Below are 24864 nucleotides of genomic sequence, written 5' to 3'. Positions count from 1 at the left end.
CATAATGCCGTGTCTATTACGTGTCTATGATGGCTAATTGAAGAACGTAAATACGCAATTGCGTACCAAATCGTAACTATAACGTAGGTAGGAATACATATATATATATATATATATACAATACATACACCCGAATAGACGTGGATTCCACATTATAATTTAATATTGTATTTTAGGCGCTGTATAGTTCTTCCGCACCTTTTCGTTTTTCCACTACGCAGTTTTATTATTATTAAACCCTCGGGCGCAACGTTGGTCGATTCGTTTCGATGTGTTACTAATTACTATATAATCTCGTGAAGAAAATCACCTGTGCGCCCTGCGCGTCTGGTGCATTCGATACTCGACGCACAGTATAAGAGTGCATAATATTATATACTATGAAACACGAATAAATAATATAGTTATATAGAATTGCTATTATATACTTGTACCTAATTCCGATACCTGCAACGGACTTTGTGTTCGCAGTTAATTGTATATTACTTAACAATAATTTAACAACAATATTTAATACGTATAAAAATAATATGATAATATGTGTATAAATAATATGTGGCTAGCTGGTACGGCGTTGTTACGATCGTGCCCCGAAAACGTTTTTGTGCAAATCGCTTGAACACAACAATTATTATCGTATATAGACACATTCGCCCGGTATTTTCGCTCTGAAAATATAATATATTAATATATTAGTCTGGAACAGACTGAGTCTCGCGTGACTGACGTGTGCATTGCATATCAAAGTACCGTACCGTTTATTGTGGCAAACTGTTGCAGCGGGATTATAAAACACGATCGTGCGCGTATACTCTCATAAAATGACTATAGAAATATTTTTGTGTTCGTTGTCGGTATTCACAGGTCGGTTCATCACAATTGTTATTTTTTTCGCGACTTTCAACGCACACTTTTATCTCCTGCAGGCCTATTATACATGTATGATTCGAAATTAGAAATCTTCTGTTATTTTAGGCTTCAACTGCCGTTCGCACACGGCGATTTCCACGAGTTACCAACACCTGTGAGAGAACGGGAGTGAAAAAAAAATCGACTGTAATACCGTATCACGACCAATTATTAATATCCAGTGCTTTTCGTTATTTGCCGACCTGGAGCGCTACCTAATACGCTCGTTCGAAAATCAATAATAATCTATGCGTTGCGATTGCGTCACATCAATAATGATCATTAGGGGGAAAGCACTATAAATAAGTTAGTATAGCTATTATAGGTATATTGTAAAATATATTTTGGTTTTGTATATTTTAAAGCGAAAATAGGCGACGCTTAGTCGGCGGCATCACGTGTAACAATAATACAATAATATAATGTATTATAATAATGACTTGGAAACGCGTATTGTAAATGTATGTATTATATAGGTATGTAATATCTGTGGTTTTACGCATGTGTTTTACGTTGAAATAAATGCAGTTGGACCGCAAAACCCACGGCAAACGTTAAACATGTTATCATGTACATACGTGGACCAGAAAATGTATATATTTAAGTTGATGGGTTTTGACCAAGAGAAATTTGATTTTTCAGACAATCGTTTATCTTTATGATGTATTATCAGCTATATATGTTTTAAACCGAGAGCGAATCGTGAAATTTGATACGACTTCTCGATATAATATGTAGGCACATGATGCGATTGTTGCGCATAGAATTTATACTGTTGCTGTTGATCTTCGTTTTTCAACATTTTTATATCCGAGTACACACCTACATGTTTTTTTTAAAATACTATTATTAGGTACTATAATGATTATGTTTTAAATACTTAAATCAGACAACAGTCGGTATATTGTTTTGAATGAATGAAGATTTGACGTTTTGAATTTTATGTTGGTAACTTTAAGTTATAAATCATTTTATTCATTCAAGTATTTATGTATATCTTTATTTTTATTAGTTTATGTATGTATATCAGAAAGTAATAAGTAGGAAAGTATATTTTCACACAGGTATGTAGATACAAATAAAAGGTTTAAAGGACTGTATAGAGCTTGTGTAGACAATGCCAATATTTAATATTAATAAACATTTTATTTTTTTTAACAAGCGAGATTTCTTTTTTGTATTATCTTTATGAGCTTTTCGTGTACCACAGGTTGAGAAATGCTTCAGAATCTGTAGATCATCGCGGTAAGTCGTTAACGTCGTCATCTGTTGATAGTTGCTCACGAGTGTGTATATGTATAATAATAATAATAATAATAGTATAATATCATATACTATATTATATAATATTAATAATATAGTATCTCGGCCGCTGGCGTTAAAGTCACCGTGGTGTGTTGATGATCGATTTCGTTGAGCAGCAAACGTACGTTAATTAAAAACTTGGCTTACCAGGTCGTAGAGATAATAGATTTTAAGGTATGTATAGGTACCGACTGTTATTATATCGATTATTATTATGCTGTAGTATTGTCAGCGGAAAAACGAAAACCCTACTTTGTGTTAAGTCTTGACTCTTTTTTTTTTTTGTACCGATGTTGACTTATTACTCGGCACTCTACAATAGAATATGTTATTATAAAGTAATAAACTGATGAGATGTCACGCCATTTTTTCTCGACAAACTATTACAGTAAAATAAAATCAGAGTTCTGTATTTCACTGCATTTGATTTTAGTAGAGTACGAATTCCCAGAATACAATACTTAATGTTATTATGAATATATTGGTAGGTATTTTAGTTAATGAATATATCATATTGAAATATTGTATTAGTTAAACAATTATTAAAAATTAAAATTAAGTATTAAAGAATCATTAAATTAAAAATCTAAGCTATTTAAATTTTTTTCGGTGATTTTTATTCCTATTACCACTTTGATCATTCTGTGTCAAAGTTCAAAACTTCAAAATAATTTTTTCATCAAAATAACACGAATAAAGTTCGTTGCTGATTATTCTTGATGTGACCACTATAATTTATATTATACCTAGATTTAAATCTCGGTAGTTAGTATATAATTCACGTACGCGTACGCGAGATAACCGAATTTACTGCTGTGTCCTCTCGAGGTTTTCTTTACCGTTAGACTCGTCGGATTTTTGGTTTATTTATTATTATAATATTAATATAGTGGCATAAAAAACGGAAACCATTTACGTCATCGCACACTTGTCGTACCCTACATATTATTATAATATAATAATAATGCACTAATATTATTATTTTAAATACGATTTGTATCTATCATATTATATCGTTATGTTTACATCGGCGGCTTTGCGGTGCAGCTTAACTCCGCAATCGCTATTCATTATATTATAATAATAATATGACGTGTGTCGTCGTCACGAGCCGAGTATGTTCACAAGCACAGAGTGATTTTCAGATTTAAAATAGTTAATGGTCTTGTTGTTTTTCAAAAATCCTCATAGCATGATGCAAGGGCCAGTGATAACAATCGCAGCCGTCCGGGTTCACGGTACCTATACGCACTTTACACTACCCGCGTTAATGGCGTTTTAACGATAAACAGACGTATAAAGATATTATTGTATATTATCATATATACGTGCTTATATAGGCTTGTATGATCGTGTGCGTACACGAGTCGGCGGCAGCGCAGCGCCGTGTACCCGAGTCGTAGTCCCCCCTTCATGTAGTGTTGTTCTCCCTGCCGGGTATGAAACCAGTTAGAGGTCGACTCCGCGCAGATGGGTGTGACCCGGGGAACCGGGTGAACGAACTCCGGGCCGCTCTTGGGTTGGATGCAGGTCATATGTGTGTGTGTGTGTGTGCGTGTGTGTGTGTGTGTTTATGCATGTCTTTCACAAGAAAAGAAATCAAAAGTACAGCAAAAACGGACGAGAAATGTCACATTGACATTGTGAATCGGTAGATGGTATAGAATTTGGGATAACCTGACGGTGTCTGATGTATAGATTTTTAATCCTTTTATTACTTATTTTTTTAAATATTTAAATTTTCGATAATTTTTGTCAATGTATTTTTTTTTACTAACGAGTCGTGTTATTATGAATAAAATCGCAATAACGTTATAATACGTACTATTTTATGTGTGGGGACATCAGCGTCGTCCTTCGATATCCACGCGGCGCACTATTTCGATGCAAAGTGCGCGCGCAAGCTCACGTGTGCGTGCGCTACGTTTCCTGCAATTACTATGTTTGATGACCCTTCAACGACGTTAATGCACTCAGTAGAGCTGTTTTTCGTTCGTTCGTCGACAATTGCAAACTGTTCGCATTCCGATATGATGTATAGATTAGATTTTTATTGGTGATATTCTACCATTACTGCACTGCAGTTATGTTATTGTTGTCATTATTTAGTCGATGATAATGTTGACATGAATGAGAGAACTTTACCTACATGAGTCGTCCGATCAGTAGTTCACATAACTTTTTATCGATACACGTCATGTTGGTGATTATGGAATGTAGTAATTTATTATTTTACCCCGAATGATAGTTGAAAACGAATTCGAGTTCTGTGAAAGTAGTGTATAATGATGTTATAGATGGACATTTTTCTCCCCAAAATGAGTAATTCATCACCATATATCGTATATCTATACCTATCGTACGTTTACAATTTATATGCGGTTATTTGTGGACTGTATAATTTCTATTGATTATTATAACTACCGAAAATTGTTGGGATATCTATTTATCTTTTACTTGTTAACCTCGTGCACTTCGTTGCCTATTAAAGTTATGCCTTTTATGTGATTCAAACGTTGTTGAATTCGTTGTTAAATACTCGTCATTCGCAGACGACACGGCGTTCTTTTTTATAGCTGTCCTCGTCCACTTCGTTGCCCTTAAAGTGATAGGTCATATTAATATGTATTTATTTTTGTAAAAATGTTTTGTATCTTATGATATGATGCGAGTCGTATGCGTTTATGACGCGAGCTGCAGTTTAGCCACTCCTGGTATACAACCTTCCTCAAGTATCATACATACTTTTTCACTTTAGCAGCTCTATATTCTATTATTATTATTATTATAAGTAGCTATAATCTAGAAAAAAATTTCCTACAATTAAATTATTCTTAATGAACGTAGAAGTATGTAAATGATTATACTTTATACACTATAAATTATAATACACAATAATTATATTAATATCACTAAAATTGTTCTTTTTTTTTTTTTAACAACCACGCACAGCTGTAATCGAATATTAATGTTTTAATAAAATTTTATACAATTTAACGATGTTTTTAACCAGTGGAGGTCAACTATTTAGTTTTTTCATCTGGCTCGTGTATCTGTTTTTTCATTTTTGGGACTATAAATTTGTGATGTTTTTTAAATGTATCATTTTCTCGATTTCATCAATGCACAACATGCGAATGTGTATACTACATATTATATTATATATTTATTTGTTAAATAATAAACCTATGGTGAGGAGTATAATAGTGTAATATAAAATTATAAAGGTATACACATAATATCATATGAATAAGAACATAATAATATACGAATTACATAATTTATATCAATTAATTATATCCTTAATAAATAGTGTTGTTTATATTTTAGAATACAATGTTTTAATTTTGACCTACTATATATATATGTAAAAACATCATTATAATTTAAACCGTTACATAAGGAGGTTAACGTTTGATACACGAGGCTACATAGAATATATTTTCTTTCGCAAATTACGAACATCGGACATTCAGTACATTATAAAATATTTTTCGCAATTAATTTGAACTGTCACCAATTTAAGTTTATACTCAAAAATACATCAATAAAATTGTGTTTAGATTTCAATGAATTCATATTGCATTGACGTTTAACTTCAGAAATCAGTCTGACTAGTCAAATTAGTTTTATGCGTTACCTATGTATGCTATATATTATGACAGACGCATCTCATTGCTAACGATAATTTCTTTGATATCATTATAATATCCGTGTAATAATAAGTAGGAGTATAAAATAACGTGAGAAACCGAAGTTCTATAATTACCTATTAACCATTCGAACCAATTTAAATAAAATGATAAATATCACATCGTGTTTTAGGTGTTCCGTGAATCTGCAGCGATTCGAAATGATCGTTTCACTAGAAGTGGTGTAGTGCATTATAATATACAGTGAATATATATTATATTATTCTTGAGATTTTCTGTAAATTTAATCATTGCCGTCAAATGTTTTTATAATGTACATGTTTTATATTATATTTTTACGTCCATTAGTCAGTCCACAAGTCGTATGCCTAATGATTTGAGCCTAATGGCCTATAATGTTCGGTTAATACATTCTCTACCGCATGCGTGAAATCGGTGACATTGATATTTCGAAACGAAACGTATTTTACTTTAATAATAAATAGGTATATCTGCATCAATGTTTTAACATTTTATGTTATAAAACGATATTTAATAATATCGTGTTCAATCTTGAAATAGAAAACATACTTGCAAAATTTGCTAGTTGAATGTTGAGTAATGTGGTCTGTTAAAAGAAAAAAAATACTATTAATAATATCAGTTCGAAAATGACATCACGTTCGGAAAATGCACTATCCAGGTCGTTAGAAAAGAAGACGAAAAAACGTCAATTATTATGGTTATATATATTCGACGAGTATAGGTGATTATATATCTATATATGCGTTATGGATTTGTTTTTTATACCGTGTTTAGTATATTAGGTACACATTATACACCTATCGGGTTTTCTCTTTTGCAAAGACGAAAATAGTGTTTGTGAAAACCATTATAATCGAATTTTTTTTTGGACACTTTTTTGCGTTTTTCCATCATTATTGCATTACACGTGCAATTTCTTAAGTTAACCTATATCGTTATTACACGTATGTGTGTGTATATATATGTATGTATATAGTAGCACGGATACGCGGACTGGAAAAAATTACGAATCGTTACATTGTTGTGGTAAATTTGCTTTCACTTCGGATGACACCGAAGAGAGGTGAATGTTGTGCGTTCTTTTTTCTTTTTCGTTTTATATTATTGTAAAACCGCGACGGTCGCGCGGGAAGAGTACCTTCAACCTTCGTCACTCGTCACGATTACATACGTGTTGTATCTTGAATGTGTGTGTGTGTGTGTGTGTGTGTGTGAGTATGCAAATATTATAAGATCATTTTGATGGGTATTTCCGACAGAGAAAACACACGAAGAGGGGTGTTTGGATGACAAGGAGTATGAGTAGAGACTAGTAAGAGAAGAAGGAGAACATGTTTTTTATTTTGTTTATAAGATATGCGAGATGCCGAAAGATACTACGAACACTATTGTATTTGGTGATTGATTAATCGTATCATATTGTCTATAAGACTCATTGTTTGTGCTCGAGAGGTTTTCAGCTGTCCTGATGTTGTAGGTACACGAATTTATTCGTCGATCATATTAGGTATATGTATAATATTATGTACGCTTATATAAAATAATTGTACGTTCATCAATTGCAGAAACACCAGTTTAAATGTTTTTAATTTTGATACTTCCTCTTAACCATAGTAACCATACCTTTAATAACTGCACTGTGAACTATTAAAATTTTTTCAATTTTGTTGGAATAATTTAAAACATTCAAAATGTATTTATACAGTTGTGTAATTTTATCGAAAAGTAATAAAATAACTGCAAACATAAACATTTTAAATCGCTAAACGAAATGACGTAGGTAGTACTATATAGAATTACGTACATTTATTTGTATTATCAAATTTCTGTTTATCTTTGTTATATTTTTTGTTATATTCAACCGTTCAAATCGTGCTTGGTCGGTTGGAAATTAATCTGTTATCATCACTTTAGTGATGTTATATTATTTTTAACTTGTATTGTGTTCGCTGTTTTTATAATATAATATCATATTTTTTTTATAAAAAAAATTATAGAATAATGGGGTACCTATCTGTCATTGTTTTTCGTGATACTCAATACAGTTATTATTGATTTTCATTATTATATTATCAATTAATTTTTTATCATAATAATAAAATGATATTATATTATATTTTTAGTTTATAAGTCTAAAGTGTGTATTGTGTATTGTTATCTTAATAATTGGTTGTATTTTTTTATGAGAATAATGATAAAAACGATCCGCATGAGACTTAAACTAAGGTTGAGTAATATTTCTTACTTAATGCTTCTTCTTAGATGGTATTTTTCTTCATCGAGCGTAAATACGTAATAATTACGCATTTATTGGAATATTGGCATATTGCATATGGTTAATTATGCATTAATCGTATTAAATATCATCGTTATCATATTATATAAGTGCTAATTTAAAATATGCTCAAATAACCCGACTTTAATTTAATTTTTTTATATGGCTGTATAGTGTTATTATTAACATCTTGAATTCTGTATAATTTGTATGTCACGTAAGCATAATATAACTTGATATCATGACTGTGTAAGCGATGTCATGTGTGCATCCCGTGATCATCAGGTATATAATATCATATTAGAATAATGTAATAATTTCTCGTACAGTCGGAAAAAATAAAGTTATAAGCGCTGTTAATCTGTTGTTGTATCGTTTTGTATACAAGGTCAAAACATTTTTAACGCAAGGCCAATTATTAGATAAATAATAATTATAATAAAAAATTGAACGAATTGAAATTTTAAAAAAATATTCAAAATTTAAAATAACACCTATGATGTTTAGCTATACGGGCACATAGAACATTTAGAACCATATATTTGCCAATAGTTTATTCGTTCGTGACAAACTGTAGTTTTCATTATTTTCAATAATATATTTTAATAAATACAATGTTATATGTACATAGACATACTATCAAATATATTTATACAGCACAAGGTGATCAGGGTTGACAATATTATTTATAGGTACATACAGTCCATTCTAAATGGAAATACATTTTACGATACCCTTTATCACGACAAGGTCGTGTGTGATAAATTAAGACTTGTAAAATAATTGTATTATTATATAATTTTTTTTTTTTTTTGATTAAGATTAAAATAATATTTCAACATTATTATACGCGTATACTATTATGTTAGCTTTAATAAATTGCTAGTGTATAGGTACGAGAGATAAATAAAATAATTAGTTACAGTGGCTTGATAGATGATATATAGAACATAATGTTATTATTGTTGATGTTTATGAGATAATAATGTTTTATTTTTTTAATCACCATATTCGTTTGGGATTCTATTTTGCACGATGACAGTATGACACAGAGTTTTACGTTGTAACTTAATAATAATAGGTATGTTAAATTATATTTCATATACGTCATAAATAATATTTTATTGATATTTTATGTACTAATACTTCTTAATGTTAAAAATATCTCAATAAATATTTTTTGGAAAAGTCTAAACACTGGCACTATACACAATATATAGATTTACTCATTATTATAGATGTTGTGAATTTACATTTCATATTCGTTTCTGAAATTTTGAAATGCAATAATCCCATAATTCAACCTTAAAATTTGTATCTTATAATATATTATACATAAATTGATAATTCATACGGTCAGAACCTTAGAAAGCTTATAAAATATAAACCAAATTAAACTCTTATACTATCTATTGTAAAAACAGTATTGTTACATACTGCATAATCTATAGGGCATAGATAATGCTTACGTATAAATTATAATATATAAAAAATAGAACTTGCAAAATTGTATTAAATATTTTTTTCTGACTACAATATGCAATATACAAAATAAATGAGTGTGTTGTTATAGTGTCATAAAAAATTATAAAAGTATTAGACCGAAAATGTATTTGAAACTTATACTTATGCATAGGCGCGACACGATGACGTATGTTATTGATTACTTACAAATTACTTAGGTACGTCATAGGTACTTGTCCAGTTGTCCCCACGGTGTATAATGTATATTCGTTAAAGTCACTTATAAAGCGCGTTGATCACCAACTTGTATCTCGTATACTGTGTATTGAATACGCTGGTAACAAAATGTTGGTGTGCAAGTTTTTTTGAGGCCCAACTTTGTGTCGAAATGGTCTTGTATTTAGAGTTATCTTATAGTTAGAACCTGACATTACTATCGCGTGAATGCTTGTAACGATGAGTGTGCGTATGTTATACGGTAGTTGAAGGATAGACGAGACTTCTCGTAAACCGATTTCAATGATCTCTCATAGATTAATGTACAGCTTTAAGTAGACCACGGTGACGATTCATACACTTAAGCATGGTAATTAATATTATGTTTGCCCGTACACACAGGTACTTAGTACGATGTATGGTATTTGACGTATGTATTGTGCTTACACTCCGGTAGCGTGTTCGTGTCAAAGGCTGCATTAAAATTTCATATTTGTAGGGTAGGTACGTATTTAATTTACGCGCGTCAGTGACTATGGTGACGCAGAGATAACATCATATTTGTGTTAATGCTTTTTATAATTAATTTCCTGTTACTATACGTATTGATTTATCAATTAGTATTATAGGTTCCTGCTATAAGAAACAATGTCAGTATATAGTGCTAAAACCTTTAAAAGAGTAACGGAATAAGCGTTGTTGTATTTATAAAGGTGCAGGAATAATATATAAGAGGAGCTAACCAAAAGTTTTATATTGTGATAAATCCTAAGAATAATATTTTATAAAGTTTGAAATAGTCTTACCCCATACCCCCGAATAAATAAATAAAGTAGTGAATTTTCGATCTATTATAATATTGTGTTGCTTATTTGCTATTAGATTGTAAACTATATACTATTATATATAAAGTAAATTATGTCGGAGAAAATCTTCGTAGACGACTTCACACAACGGCCGTGTAGCTCGAAAATGGTATATACTTTTATTGTTACACACACTGCGACACCGTGAAAACGTTATTTTGTTGTTCCTGTAGCACAAACGTATTGAGGTGTATATATTTATATATATAAAGACACATGGGTATATGAAATATTATTATATTATTAGAATTTAGAATATATTATACATTTAAATATTATATTATAACTTTTGCGAACTCGCTCTATAATGTATATACCTACACATTATACATTTACGTATGTAAGAGTATATTACATATTTTGTGTGTGTTCGATTTTCCAGTGTCATTACGATGGATTGAGCTAGAACACTTAATATAGTTTTTTTACAACAGGGTGTCGAATTCTGATAAGAAAAAAAAAGTAATTTAAGAAGTATATTATATCGCGGTCGTCACTATTCTCGGTTGGTGTATATCTATATATAATATCTGTTCTACAAACCACAAGAAAGATACATGTATAGAGTCTCATATTATTGTGTGTATATATATATATTAAATGTGCATATAACAATTATATTATTATTTGAATTACGTATAGGTACTATGTATAATAATATATGTACAATATATGCACACACACACACATATATATATTTATTAATTATTCGTATTTATAATAGGTACTATACGATCGCGAAAGAATGATTGATACAATAATGATACGTCTGCAGTGCATTAAAAAAGTATAGTACATATGTATTATATATATATATATATATATATACATATGTAATATAGACTTGCAGCTTATATTTTTCTCATTCGTATATTATAGTCTTATATAATAGATTCTGATTTTTATACGTATTGAATATTAATACTCTCCTCATTTTTTCCTGATGGAAAATATCACTTGGTAATAGTTCAAATTTGTTGTTAATGAAAGCTGTTTTTCTTTCGTATTTTAGCTTAGAAATAATTGAAGTAAATTATTATAACTGCAGTTGAAATTTTGATTTATCTATAATTATTACTTACTATGATACTTTTTGTGATAAAAAATAGAGAACAGAAATATTCCTAGGTCAATTATAATATAATATTAATGTACCTATCTGTATTTTAATTTTCTTATAACTCCAAGATGAGTCATGCGTTAATGCGTTATATTATCATATACAATTTGTAATCGAACTTTTCGCCTATACGATCCGCAATAATATTTTAATGGTGTGGGTTAATTTGCAAACGACCTGATTTCGCGATGTCCGTAAAATGCGGGCCAATATAACAATAACACAGTACAAATAATTAAATATAATAATATACACTCATGAAACAATTTTTTTTTTTATTGATGTCCAATTACAGTAAAAAAATCGTACTTTTTTCCCCTTCAAACAATACTAGCGCACGCACCACACATAACGGTGGCGGTGACTATCGTCCCATATAAAAATTATATTTGTATATATGTATTATGTTTATATACATGCTTATAGAGTTATAGGTATAATGTATATAAATATGCTTATTGTGACTGTGTCCGCTGCCGCTGCTGTGTTTCAGTCGATTCCATTGGTTCGTAAACCTGCGAAAATTGCCCACTGCAAATACAGAATATATTATTTTTTATTGTCAACCGTTAAAGAAAATACAAGGAATTTTTATTTATTTTTTTTAAATTTTTAGAACTGCAAGTACTGATATCATCATAGACAATTTTTAAAATGAAATATAAAATAAATTATATATTTTCAAATATTTAAGAAATTTATATTTTTATAAATTCTTTGTATTGTATTTTCTACCTGGTTCACAGTAAAAGAATTTATTGTATCATATTACTTTTATAATTATTATTTACATGTGTTATAAAATATGGGATATTGATAGGTATGCGTAGATTTTGGTTTAAGATACACATATAGGTATATACATAATCAATATATGTAATATGTGATAAATTCCTGACCTTTCTTAACCTGCTCAAAACTTTTACTGTCGTCTTATTCGGGTGAAGATATTTAGTTTTGTATTAATTAGTAATTGATAGAAAAAATATATTTTAATATTTTATACCACTTAATATTAATTTAATAATATGCTTCTGAACTTAGGTATCATTTTATTTAATAATCAGTACTTATTATACAAATTACATTATATTACATACTTCAAAACTGTTAAACTATAATAGTTATTAAAGTATAAATATTAAATACGATACTATTACATAATTTCATTTTCGTGTACAAATGCCGATTGACATTTTTAATTTATTTTTTGACTTTTAACCCCTTACAGATGAAAATGATTAAACCTGAGATTTACAAATTTTTATTTCATATTTTAAATTTATAAATTACTTTATTTCTTACAGTTTTGTTAATTGTAAAACTTAATTGTTCTTAAGGCCTACACCAAAAATCCAAAGCCAAACTTAAATTATGTTTTTCAATGTGTAATTCCAAGTGATGGTCTGCAATGGATTACAAATAATACAAATAATTATACAATATTCGTGCCGTGTCCATAAGTCTATGGACGACTATACTTTTATTACAACTGTTAGTCGCACTGCACTAACTATACGTATACCTACTCCCGAGAATGTATCTACTCAAAATTATAAGTCACGTTACGTTGTTACGCTTATGTTTATATTGTTTTACTACATCGACGCATATCCATTCTTAAACGGCATAATATAAAGATCATGTACATAATCGCACCCTAACATTTAATTTATTGTATAATATTGAATAATAAAAACAAAAAAATAAAAATGTGTATCTATCTCTCGGGTACGGGCGTAAGTGATACGTGTCTGGTTCGATTATTATTGTTATCATTATCCGTGTATGACGACGACTACCACCGGCTCCAATGGCGATGGCGGGAGATATTACCTACGTGTTGTACATACATAATAATATATATATATATATTATAACTTATAAGCAGACGAACCATTGATATATTTTATTACTTACCTGTAGTAAATGTATATTATACCGTATAGCCATTATTAGGTACACATATTATAATAATACCTATATGTATACGTTTCTGGCGTCCGTTCGTCCGAAAGGTGTGCTCGAAACACAATGGTCTCTTGTACAATATAATTTATATACATATATATATTGTGTATTATATCGTGGTGTGTCGTTTATTGTAGACCCGGTACAGGAGTGCCTAAAGTGTGCATACCTGTGTCGGACGGCGGAAGATTTTCGTTTTTAGGCGTTTAAATTTTAAATTTTACGACTGTGTGTATTAATCATTTTGTTTCCGTTTTTGTGTTTTAGTAGCCGCCGAAACGACGACTGGTACTCCGGCGACGACGACATGCGGCCCGGGCATGTTTCGGTGCTCGGACGGCAAGTGCATACCTTCCGACTTGCTGTGCAACATGCAAAAAGACTGCGACCGAGGAGAGGACGAGTTTCAGAGTTGCCGTGAGTGATAATTATAATAATAATAACAATCAATAGAGTATAGTAGATTCATAATTTTTTTCATTCATTTTTCCACTTTCGACGAATACGTAAACTTTTAATCATGTAGGCAGAGCGGACCTTTGATTTTATTTTTCTAGATGCTTTAGTCAGTTTGTAGGTACTTCTTTGTTTTTCTGTACAGAATGACAGGTTGTAAAAACCTTTTAACCTAGTAAATAGTTATTTTTTAAATAATAGCCATTTTACGGTTAGGTAGTTGTTTTAGTTTCATGGTTATAATGTCGGTGACACATAATGTATAATAATACAAGCACACCGACCCCGCGTGCCGCGTCGGTTTTCACATGCTGTGTATTATATACAGAGTGGTCAGTGACGGAGAAAAAACAAATAATAATGTCGTATCCTGTTTGATTTTCCATTAGCTCCACCCGAGTGCGAACCCACGCTGTTGCCGTGCCGTCAATATCATTGGAACAAGACGTACTGTTACCCGCCGCATTACCGGTGCGACGTTACCGTAGACTGTGTGGACGGTTCTGACGAGGCTGATTGCAGTGAGTATATTATATACCTATCACTTAACCCAAACTCTACCTGTATATGCCTAACTATATTACGTATAGGTACATACTGATAATTTGAAACAGAAAGTAGGCATGTGAATATAAATATCGAGTTCTAATTTGTAGTATATACGAGTATATTTCCGGTCATAGTTTGCGCATCATCGACATGTTGACATTGTTCGTTTGACAATAGAAGGATATTAAAAATATTGAAAAGATGGTGCTTTAGTAAGTTTTAGGTAGTACATCACTTATTAAAAGAACTTTTAACAGGTACTAAATTTATATATGATAATACAAATAATATAATACCATGTACCCAATACCTATATAACATTTTAATTTAAAATATATTGGCTTATTCACAAATTTTAAATAATATTTATAGTTATGACTTATAATCCATAATATTATATTATATACTACGATAAAAATCTGTAGGTTGGCCATGGTTACGAGTCCTTTGCACTTCAGTTATTTAATTTGGTCGTACATATTTTTAAACATAAATACCTAGGTATTGAATATTTGCAAATGTAATATTACGACCGTCAAATTTTCAGTTACCTACCTAAAAGTCAATAAACAACTGATTTTTGGCATTCCTAATCAATGTTGTAAGTAAATGAATCATAATGGGTCTAAGCGTGATTATTAATGAAGGGGACCCAAATTTAAGTTTTTTTTTCATCTATCCTTGTTAACAATATTTAGAATCAATTAACTATTTATTAGCAGAAGATAGTATAATTTATTTTTATATCGTATTAATATACTTTTTTTTTTTTTAATTAAATAATTATATAGTAGCAACTTAGTGTTTAGTTTTCATTTTTTGGATTCCTTTTCTCTTACAGTACTATTATTAAATATGCTGACGTGCAAATTATAATATACGATAATTAAGACGTAAAGTAGACGGGAGCTTCGCAAACGTTGCGTATAACCCAAAATTGGAACAATTGCAACAGTGTTATAAAATTGGTCAAAATGAACAATAGTGATGCACAAACAATGTACGGCCATATATATGTATTATATAAATGAATCGATTCGTCCGCAGTGTTTAAAACTGCATTACAGCAGGCTACGCACGTTTAAACACTTGTTTATATCTGAATGCGGCCGTCAGCGGTTTAAACGAATTGTGATTTTAGAAAAATCCGACGATGTATAGCATTATTTTTTTTTCCACTTTATCTCTCGCGTCATTCTCCAATATTATTCGAGTGCCCGTCTACACCGCGTATTATTGTATATTGTAGTGGTTTTCTGGGAGAAAAAAATATTATATTATATCGAAGTAGTACCTCGCACGCGCATTCCTTGCATACGATCTGTTTACAAATTAGACTGTTTGATAATTATAGTGTTTAAGTAGGTTTATATACTTGCAATGTTATCATCATGTGTGACTGGTGTAATAATTTCGTCGTACTGAAAAAACAGAATGATCTTCCGCGATGAGTTTTTTTTTACCATTAAAACGCCGATTTGAACTCCGTGACTTGCGAATGTACGGAGACTGCAGAGAGGGGGGTATATTATATTAAACGACCTATAATAACAAATAACGTGCTCTCAGAGAGTTTTTAAAGATTCCAATCTAAAATTCGATTATATTGTGTGCTGCGCGCATATTATAAGTAATAACTTTATATACACATTTTCGAAATAAAAAGAAACGGGTAACCATCAAACGGGGCTTAATCGTTTCATCACATCTGTGGTACCAAACATTTTGCGGAAACAGGACGAAACCGTCGGCAATGATTCGACGTCGTTTACATTTTAACATCGTGTGTTGAAACTCACGCAAAACCTCTTATCAGTCGTGTATCGTGAAGTGTTTTGATGTTTGATCTCTCCCGTGTTGCTGTCTTGTCAATTATGGCTGGAATTTTCTTTTTCACGTCGTACCCGCGTCGATCTCGGGCTGTCGTGATTTATCTCTAAAAACACATTGTTATACAACACGGTATATTATATTGTTATGATGTACATTATGTGCAATTTATTGCTTAGCGTACCGAAAATGTCAGACTGAAGACTTCCGGTGTGAGGTGAACGGTCCGGGCAGTGGTCCATGTCTGCCCAAGACCAAGCGGTGCGACGGTTACTTCGATTGCCGCAACCACAAGGACGAGGAAAACTGCGGGCCGTCCATGAACATGTCGTGTCCACTAGACAAATTCCGGTGTCTAAACGGACAGAAGTGCATCGATCCTAAACTGAAATGCGATCATCAAAACAATTGCGGCGATAACAGCGACGAAGAAAACTGCAGTGAGTATTATATATACATATAAACGCGATGATATGCAGGTGGTAGACGTAATCGTTCATCCGTTTTCGCGATTTTTCTATTGGTTTCACTTAAACGTTTGATTTACCATAAAGATTTCGCGGCTTGCCACGTCGGCCAGTTTCGGTGCGGCAACGGACTTTGCATTCCGCTCAACTATCAGTGCGATGGGTACGCTGACTGTCACGATGGCACAGATGAGTTGAATTGCACTGCGCTAGCTTGTCCGGGTAAATATCTATGTCCCCAGGGCGGACCGAACAAACGGCCCAAGTGCATAAACAAGTCACAACTGTGTGACGGGCATAAAGACTGCGATGATAACGCCGACGAAGAGGCAGCGTGCTGTAAGTGTTAACAAATAAATGAATTATTTTTCCTTTTCATTCTATTTTATATTTACGTGTCTTATTTACAGCGACGCTCAGTTGTCCGGCTCTAGGCTGCGAATACAAGTGTCAGGCCTCACCCACCGGTGGCTCGTGTTATTGTTCGGAAGGAAGAAAAATTGCAAATGATTCGAAAACCTGTATAGGTTAGTATATATATTTATATACCTAGTGACCGAGTCGTGAAGTATGACGTACAAGTGACTAATTACTTTGCCGATTACGGCGAAGGCGGTTAACGACAATAAATAAACTATAATTTCATTACTTTTGACCTTTTTTATAGCACAACTTATTTCTTGTTAGTACACCTAACTTCGCATAAAATAATCTTTCACAAAACGTAAAAATATTTACTTTGTGCGGTGTTTAAATTTTAAATTCCTACATTCTATAAAGTCATTGATAATAAAATATCGTAATTTTACAAATAAGTATATTAAATTTGTCTTACCCAATAATTCAAATAAAATATATTCCGTTTTCTTTATCGGATTTTTACGAGTTCAACGTGATAGCGTTATATCATTTATGTTTTAAAATACCGTATAATTACGATACCTAATTATAAAATTTACTTTAAAAAAAAATAGTAACTTTATAGATGATTTTTCATCGACATACGGTGACGCGTGTCCCGAATCCGTATGACTCATATGATGTGATTTTCGACGATGTGTGTGTGTGTGTAATATTATGATCTATTATACTTTCAGATCGTGACGAGTGTTCTGAATGGGGATTCTGCGAGCAGATGTGCAAGAACACGGAAGGATCGTATACATGTAGCTGTTATCCCGGATACACACTGATGGAACGGAAAAAATGCGTGGTCAACAATCGGACGCAACCGTTCCAGGTATACTTCGCCCAGGACAGAAATATCATGAAAATGGATTCCAAGTACCAAAACCAAGTGGTGGTGGCCAACGCCACGTCGGCCAGCGGCATGGACTACCATTACGCGTTGAACGCGTTGTACTGGTCTGACGTTAAGCTGAAGAAGATCAAGTCGACGAGACTGCTGGACGTGGACAAGTTCGTGCGGGACGGCAACAACTTGCTGTCCGAGATCACGTTACCTGGAATGTGGGAACCCATTTCGGTAGCGGTGGACTGGATTGGTAACAAGCTGTATGTGGTGGACGGCGTGGGCCAGAAGGTGGACGTATTCGAGCTGAACGGCCGGTGGCACGCGATCGTGCTGAGCAGCAACTTGACCAACCCGTCGGACATCGCGCTCGACCCCACACAGGGGTACATGTTCATAGCGGACGGCAACCAGCTGATCCGTGCCAACATGGACGGAGGCGACACTAAAGCCATAGTCACCGACGCCGTGTACAAGGCGTCCGGCGTTTCGGCTGACATACTCGACAAGCGGTTGTACTGGTGTGACTCGCTGCTTGATTACATCGAAACGGTCGACTATGACGGAAACGACCGACACCTCATACTCAGAGGACCACAGGTGCCATCGCCTTCCCGACTGGCGGTGTTCGAAAATCGCGTATACTGGTCGGACGGCACTAAGCAAGGCATACTGAGCGTCAACAAGTACGACCCAACCAGCGTTTCGTCCGTTTACAAGAATCGCGACATAAAGGACCCGAAATCGGTGAAAATCGTCCATTCGCTCGTCCAGAGAGATGGTAAGTGATACGCACAAAATTTGCATCCTATATATAGTATAGGTATATTGAATAACCGCGGGAGACCTCTCCCTTTATTACACATTAAAACATATTACCACAAATCGACAAATATTTCATAACTTATTAATTATTTTACTTATATTACAACTAAAAGCCTGCGTAAGTTTTAGAAATCAGCACGTACGTGAAGTTGACACCCTTACATTATCCTATAGGTACTAAATTAGTGTTATTTTTTTTGAAACTAATTTGCAACAATTTGTTACGTAAATAAAATATTTGAAATACATTTTTTTTTTGCTGTTATAACAAACATGACATTGGGGCGCTGATTGTAGTCGTACCCCGACTTTTTTTAATCAATTCGTGAAATTTTATATACATTGAGGTAATACTGTCATTTGTTTTTAATCAATGAAACAGTTTAGTTAGTTATAAGTTAGTAGGTGTTAACGAACTATAATGCTTTAAAATATAATATTTATTATCGGTGTTTTGTGTTCACAGTGCCGTCACCTTGCAGCAAGAACAACGCTGGTTGTCAACACATGTGTATAGTTACTAGGGGCAGCGATGGTTTGCTAGCACACAGATGCGCCTGTAACATGGGATATCAACTTGCGCAAGATATGCATAACTGCGTTTGTGAGTATATAATATATTTACAAACATTCGATAGTGATTCATGTGTTTGTTGAATATTAACGGTTATGTGTAATTGATGTTCTTCGTTTTTTATTTTAGTGGTCGACGAGTTTTTGTTGTACTCTCAACAAAGGTTTATCAAAGGCAAAGTCTTGAATAAAGTTTCGCAAGGGTTTGCTGATGCCATACTACCAGTGTCCTCGAGGAGAGCGAGGTTCGTGGGTCTAGATTTTGATGCTCGTGACAATTACATTTATTATTCTGACGTTCTTCAGGACGTTATATACAGGATACATAGAAACGGGACAGGTAAGAGTTTACACACCTTTTCACGCTTAACGTTGTCGTTACGCAATAAACACGTTTTAGTGAAAACACCATTGTGTACTAGCTTATAACCATGAAATATTTGCAGGCAGAGAAATTGTATTAGCGTCTCAGAACGAGGGCGTGGAAGGTCTTGCCGTCGATTGGGTGGCCAAGAATCTGTACTATATCGACAGTAGAAAAGGTACATTGAACGTGTTAAGTACTCGAAACGTGACCAACAAAAGAGTGCTATTGAAGAATATGAAAAGACCTAGAGCAATCGTTGTTCACCCTAACAAGGGGTAAGTTGTTATAAGAAAAAATATAATAATTTATGACTGATACTGTGATTTAAAGTTTTTTCGGTTACTCACTACTCAGTACTAAGCAATGTAATTCAGGTCCTGTGAAAATTACGTTTTTTTATTTTTACATACATAATAGCAGTTAGGATGCCGTTTTCTCGAAAATAATTATTTTAAATTATGATTTATACCGTTTGCAAAAATTGTTTATTTCAATTATGTATATTCATAATGATTTTAATATTAATTTTAATTATATATAATTACCATATAGTGTGCTTAATTGTGTTTAAAATCTAAAATGTATTATTTTAAATTGTTATATAACGATCATGACTGGGTTTTTGTTATTGTATAATATTTAACGACTACTTATGTTATAATATTATGGTTAATGAATTCTAGGTACATATTCTTTTCCGAATGGGACCGGCCGGCCAACATTAGCCGTGCGTACACAGACGGTTCGAATCTGATCGTGTTCCGTAACATCACACTGGGATGGCCAAACGGTTTGGCCGTAGATTTCGCAACGGACCGATTGTATTGGTGCGACGCACTGCTGGATCATGTCCAGCATTCGAATTTGGATGGAACAGACGTGCGGACCATCAACTCCACGCTAATACGACATCCGTTTTCAATAGTCACACATTATGGTATGCTTTTCTGCGATTTATTCGGTTTTGATAGGCCGTTTTAGTTTCCTAATACCCCCCCTCTCCCATTCGATGATTCTCAGTATCGATTAAAATGTTTGTTTTTTGATTTTAATTTTATAATACGCAATCATTACATTACAATATACATAATATATATTTATATTATATGTTAAGTTGGTTATAAAGTTAAAAATTAAATTAACTTTTTAAGTTAACTTATACTAGTCATTACTACTTACTAGTATCACAACTTGTTGTCATCGATTAAAGTATGTGTTGTCTTTGTCTTACAGATGTATAGTGTATAGCAAATTTTTATTACACAGTTCCAATTTTGTGCATTGCTTAAATTTTAATAGTAAAGCAAACGAGCCTATTATTAAATTAAAAATGATAAAACATTTCTCGATTAAAATGCCGTAAAAACTCACTATAAAACGCTTATATTATTCTTGCTTTTTAGATTGATAATAGCGATCAGTTATGACTTTATAAATAAAGCTCACTATACAAAATGAGAGCTTATTATTAGAACAAAAATTCACTGTTTTGTAATCAACCCTTACTCCTCTCCCCCCGTCTTTATAAGTGCCGACCCCCGCATAGTTGATTCGCAAGTTGTGCGGCTGCTGTAGTTGGTGTTTGCGCAGTGGGCTCCATTGGCTTTATGGTTTTCTTGTGTAGATTGGATGTACATCACCGATTGGCGGCTGGACGCCATAATCAAGATACACAAGCTAACCGGCGTCGTGGCCAACATCGAAGTCCGGGAGCCGCAGAACAACCGGCTGTACGGCGTGAAAATTTACAGCGAACACGAACAGCTCGTCGACTACTCGCACCCGTGTTCGGTCACGTCGGACTATGGCGGTTGCCAGAAGCTTTGTTTCGCGGTGCCGTCCAACAAGTCGTCGACGTCGTCGCTACAGGCACACTGTGGCTGTCCTTATGGCGAGAAGGTCGACTCGGACGGCAAGACGTGCGTGGCCGATCCGAACGCCGAACCGCCCGTGACGGCTTGCCCGAACACGTGGGACTTCACGTGCAACAATATGCGGTGCATACCAAAGGCCTGGGTGTGCGATGGCGACGACGATTGTCTCGACAACTCTGACGAGGAACAAAACTGCACCAGTGAGTATATTATAATATTTGCTGATTATTGACTTAGTGCGGCATAGGTGCTAATCGTTTATAGTATGTACAGTATTAATAAATCACCAATTGACAAAGCTGAGTAAGTTGGTCGCATAATTGTTTAACTAATCAACGTGAAATTACATTAAAATAAGAAACAATAAAGTCAGAATATATGTTAAGTTTTGATATTTTTAAATTTCTAATTTAATATAATAACTTAAATTGGAAGTTAATTTTTTATTAGTAAAAAAAATAAATTTAATAAAATATTATTAAAATTATATTAATATTTTTTAATTTAATATAGATATTACGTTCAATTATTAGTTATTATTCAACTCAAATTAATGGCAATAACTGATAATTTTTCTAAGTTTTTCAATTATTAATCTTAATTCCTCACAGATAATCAATATTTTCCGTTTTTCCCAAACGAAAAAAAGTTTATTTACATGTTAGGTATAAATTGTTCTTTACACATTTTCATTATCGTTTTTCAGAACCTACATGCGCTCCGGGTGAATGGCAGTGCGGTTCCGGCCGTTGCGTACCGGGAACGTTCCGGTGTGACGGCGAGAACGACTGCGGCGATTACAGCGATGAAACAGGGTGCACGAACGTCACTTGCTCTTCAACTCAATTCTTATGTGATAATGGTCGCTGCGTACCGGCTACATGGAAATGTGACTCCGAAAACGACTGTGGGGACGGTTCCGACGAAGGCGATTTTTGTGCAGAAAAAACGTGTGCCTATTTCCAAGTAGGTGTAACGCCGACCCATCGCTCGCGATCGATGACAATCTTCAATAACAGTAATAATAGTAGGAAATTCGTCATTTGTTTTCAGTTTACTTGTCCGAGGTCTGGTCACTGTATTCCGCAGACGTGGGTGTGCGACGGCGACAACGACTGTTTCGACAATCAAGACGAAGAAGGTTGTCCACCAATTACGTGTTCACCGACACAGTTCAAATGTGCTGATCTCAGGCAGTGCATACAGGAGACGTACAAGTGCGACGGAATATTGGACTGCAACGATGGCAGTGATGAACTCGGTTGTCGTAAGTGCTATTATCGTTAAATATTGTTCATTAGTCATTACGCTACACGTGATTGCCACAGTAGTTTAGTTGAGTTGAATACATTTAGAGAAATGTCATATATAGCGATAGAATTTTTTAAAAAATAATTATTTAAACATTTTTATGAAATGAATTTACTCACTTATGATAATGATAAAGTTATGCACTTAAAATATGAGTAGATACATAATTTTTCATTTATTTTTTTTGTTTAAATATATTTTTTAGCAGTAAAAATGCTCAATTGCTTATATACTTGATACGTAACATGTAATTGTGATGTGTGTATATTGAAACAAAACTACAAATAAATTATATAAATACAAATTTATTTTTGTATTTAATTTAGCTACATTGGCTCCTAATCAGTGTGACACCGAAAAACAATTTCGCTGCGAAAAGTCGGGAATATGTATACCAAAAACATGGTACTGTGACGGAACCGCTGACTGCGACGATGATTCAGATGAACCGAAAACTTGTGGACAAGTTTCTTGCCAGTCGAACTATTTTAAATGTAACAATTCACAATGTATTTTCAAGGCATATATCTGTGATGGCAGAGATGATTGCGGTGATGGATCTGATGAAGATTATAGACTTGCTTGCGGAGCACCACCATTCAAGTTAGTATATTTGAAATTGTCCACTCAATATGAATTAAAATTTTTACTTTGAAATATATTATTTTTGTAGATGCATGTCAGGTGAATGGCAATGTCCTAATACAACAAATCGGTGTGTTAATATAACAAATGTATGTGACGGAATACCTCATTGTCCAAATGGTGCCGATGAAGGACCTAATTGTGATCTTCCTGAATGTGACAAAGAGGGCAGTTATTGCTCAAACGGATGTAAACAAACACCAGTAGTAAGTTAGTTTAGATTGAATGGCTAATAAAATGTTGTACTGACTTCTAGTTTTTATTAAAATAACAAAAATTATAGGGACCACTGTGCACATGTCCTCACGGTGAAGTCTTAAATACTACATATGAATGTATGGATCTCAACGAGTGTGATCCACCGGGTCTTTGCTCACAACATTGTACAAACACCAAAGGAAGTTATTTCTGTTCCTGTGCGTCTGGCTATATTTTAGAGTCTGATAAACATACATGCAAAGCTTTAAGTAAGACGAGACCTTATTTGTAATTATAATTAAATATTTCAGTTTTATATATTTTTTTAATGTTAATTTTTATTTTATGTTTTTTTTTTAGATCACAGCGCAGCATTTTTAATAATTTCTAATCGGCATTCTATATTGGTTGCTGATCTCAAGGAACAAGGTCTAGAACGAGTCCCCATCATAGTAGAAAATGTTGTAGCGACTGCATCAAACATGTATACTGGAACTATATTCTGGTCAGATATGAAACTTAAAAAAATATCCAGGCTGGACAAAAGCAGCGAGCCTAAAGATGTTAGTAATATATATATATATATATGTATATATTTAATTGTAAATTATAGTATTCCTATGGATTTTTCTAACAAGAAATTTGAGACATTATTAGTAGAGAAATATTTATGTGTTAGAGTAATAGAGTTAATAAACTTAATGTGATAAAAAA

At 33.0% G+C, this 24864-nt stretch overlaps 1 protein-coding gene across 2 annotated transcripts in view; it reads left to right on the top strand.

Annotated features, from left to right (window-relative positions):
* LOC113551186 (low-density lipoprotein receptor-related protein 2) overlaps positions 1–24864 on the top strand; it is a 64977-nt gene that overhangs the window by 23184 nt on the left and 16929 nt on the right. The window contains exons 2-18 of one of the 2 annotated variants that reach the window (XM_026953271.1): positions 14071–14220; positions 14649–14780; positions 16818–17078; positions 17193–17444; positions 17516–17632; positions 18203–19138; positions 19649–19786; positions 19886–20095; positions 20202–20397; positions 20806–21059; positions 21747–22196; positions 22703–22962; positions 23050–23263; positions 23634–23910; positions 23981–24158; positions 24236–24419; positions 24511–24713. In XM_026953271.1, coding sequence (XP_026809072.1) covers positions 14071–14220; positions 14649–14780; positions 16818–17078; positions 17193–17444; positions 17516–17632; positions 18203–19138; positions 19649–19786; positions 19886–20095; positions 20202–20397; positions 20806–21059; positions 21747–22196; positions 22703–22962; positions 23050–23263; positions 23634–23910; positions 23981–24158; positions 24236–24419; positions 24511–24713 — 4412 coding nt within the window. The remainder of the gene's footprint in view (positions 1–14070; positions 14221–14648; positions 14781–16817; positions 17079–17192; positions 17445–17515; positions 17633–18202; positions 19139–19648; positions 19787–19885; positions 20096–20201; positions 20398–20805; positions 21060–21746; positions 22197–22702; positions 22963–23049; positions 23264–23633; positions 23911–23980; positions 24159–24235; positions 24420–24510; positions 24714–24864) is intronic. The other variant, XM_026953272.1, reaches the window with a different exon arrangement.

This window comes from Rhopalosiphum maidis, chromosome 2, assembly GCF_003676215.2.
Source record: "Rhopalosiphum maidis isolate BTI-1 chromosome 2, ASM367621v3, whole genome shotgun sequence".
NCBI lineage: Eukaryota > Metazoa > Arthropoda > Insecta > Hemiptera > Aphididae > Rhopalosiphum > Rhopalosiphum maidis.
Note: the sequence above shows the minus strand (reverse complement) of the source record. Positions and strands in the feature narration are given on the sequence as shown.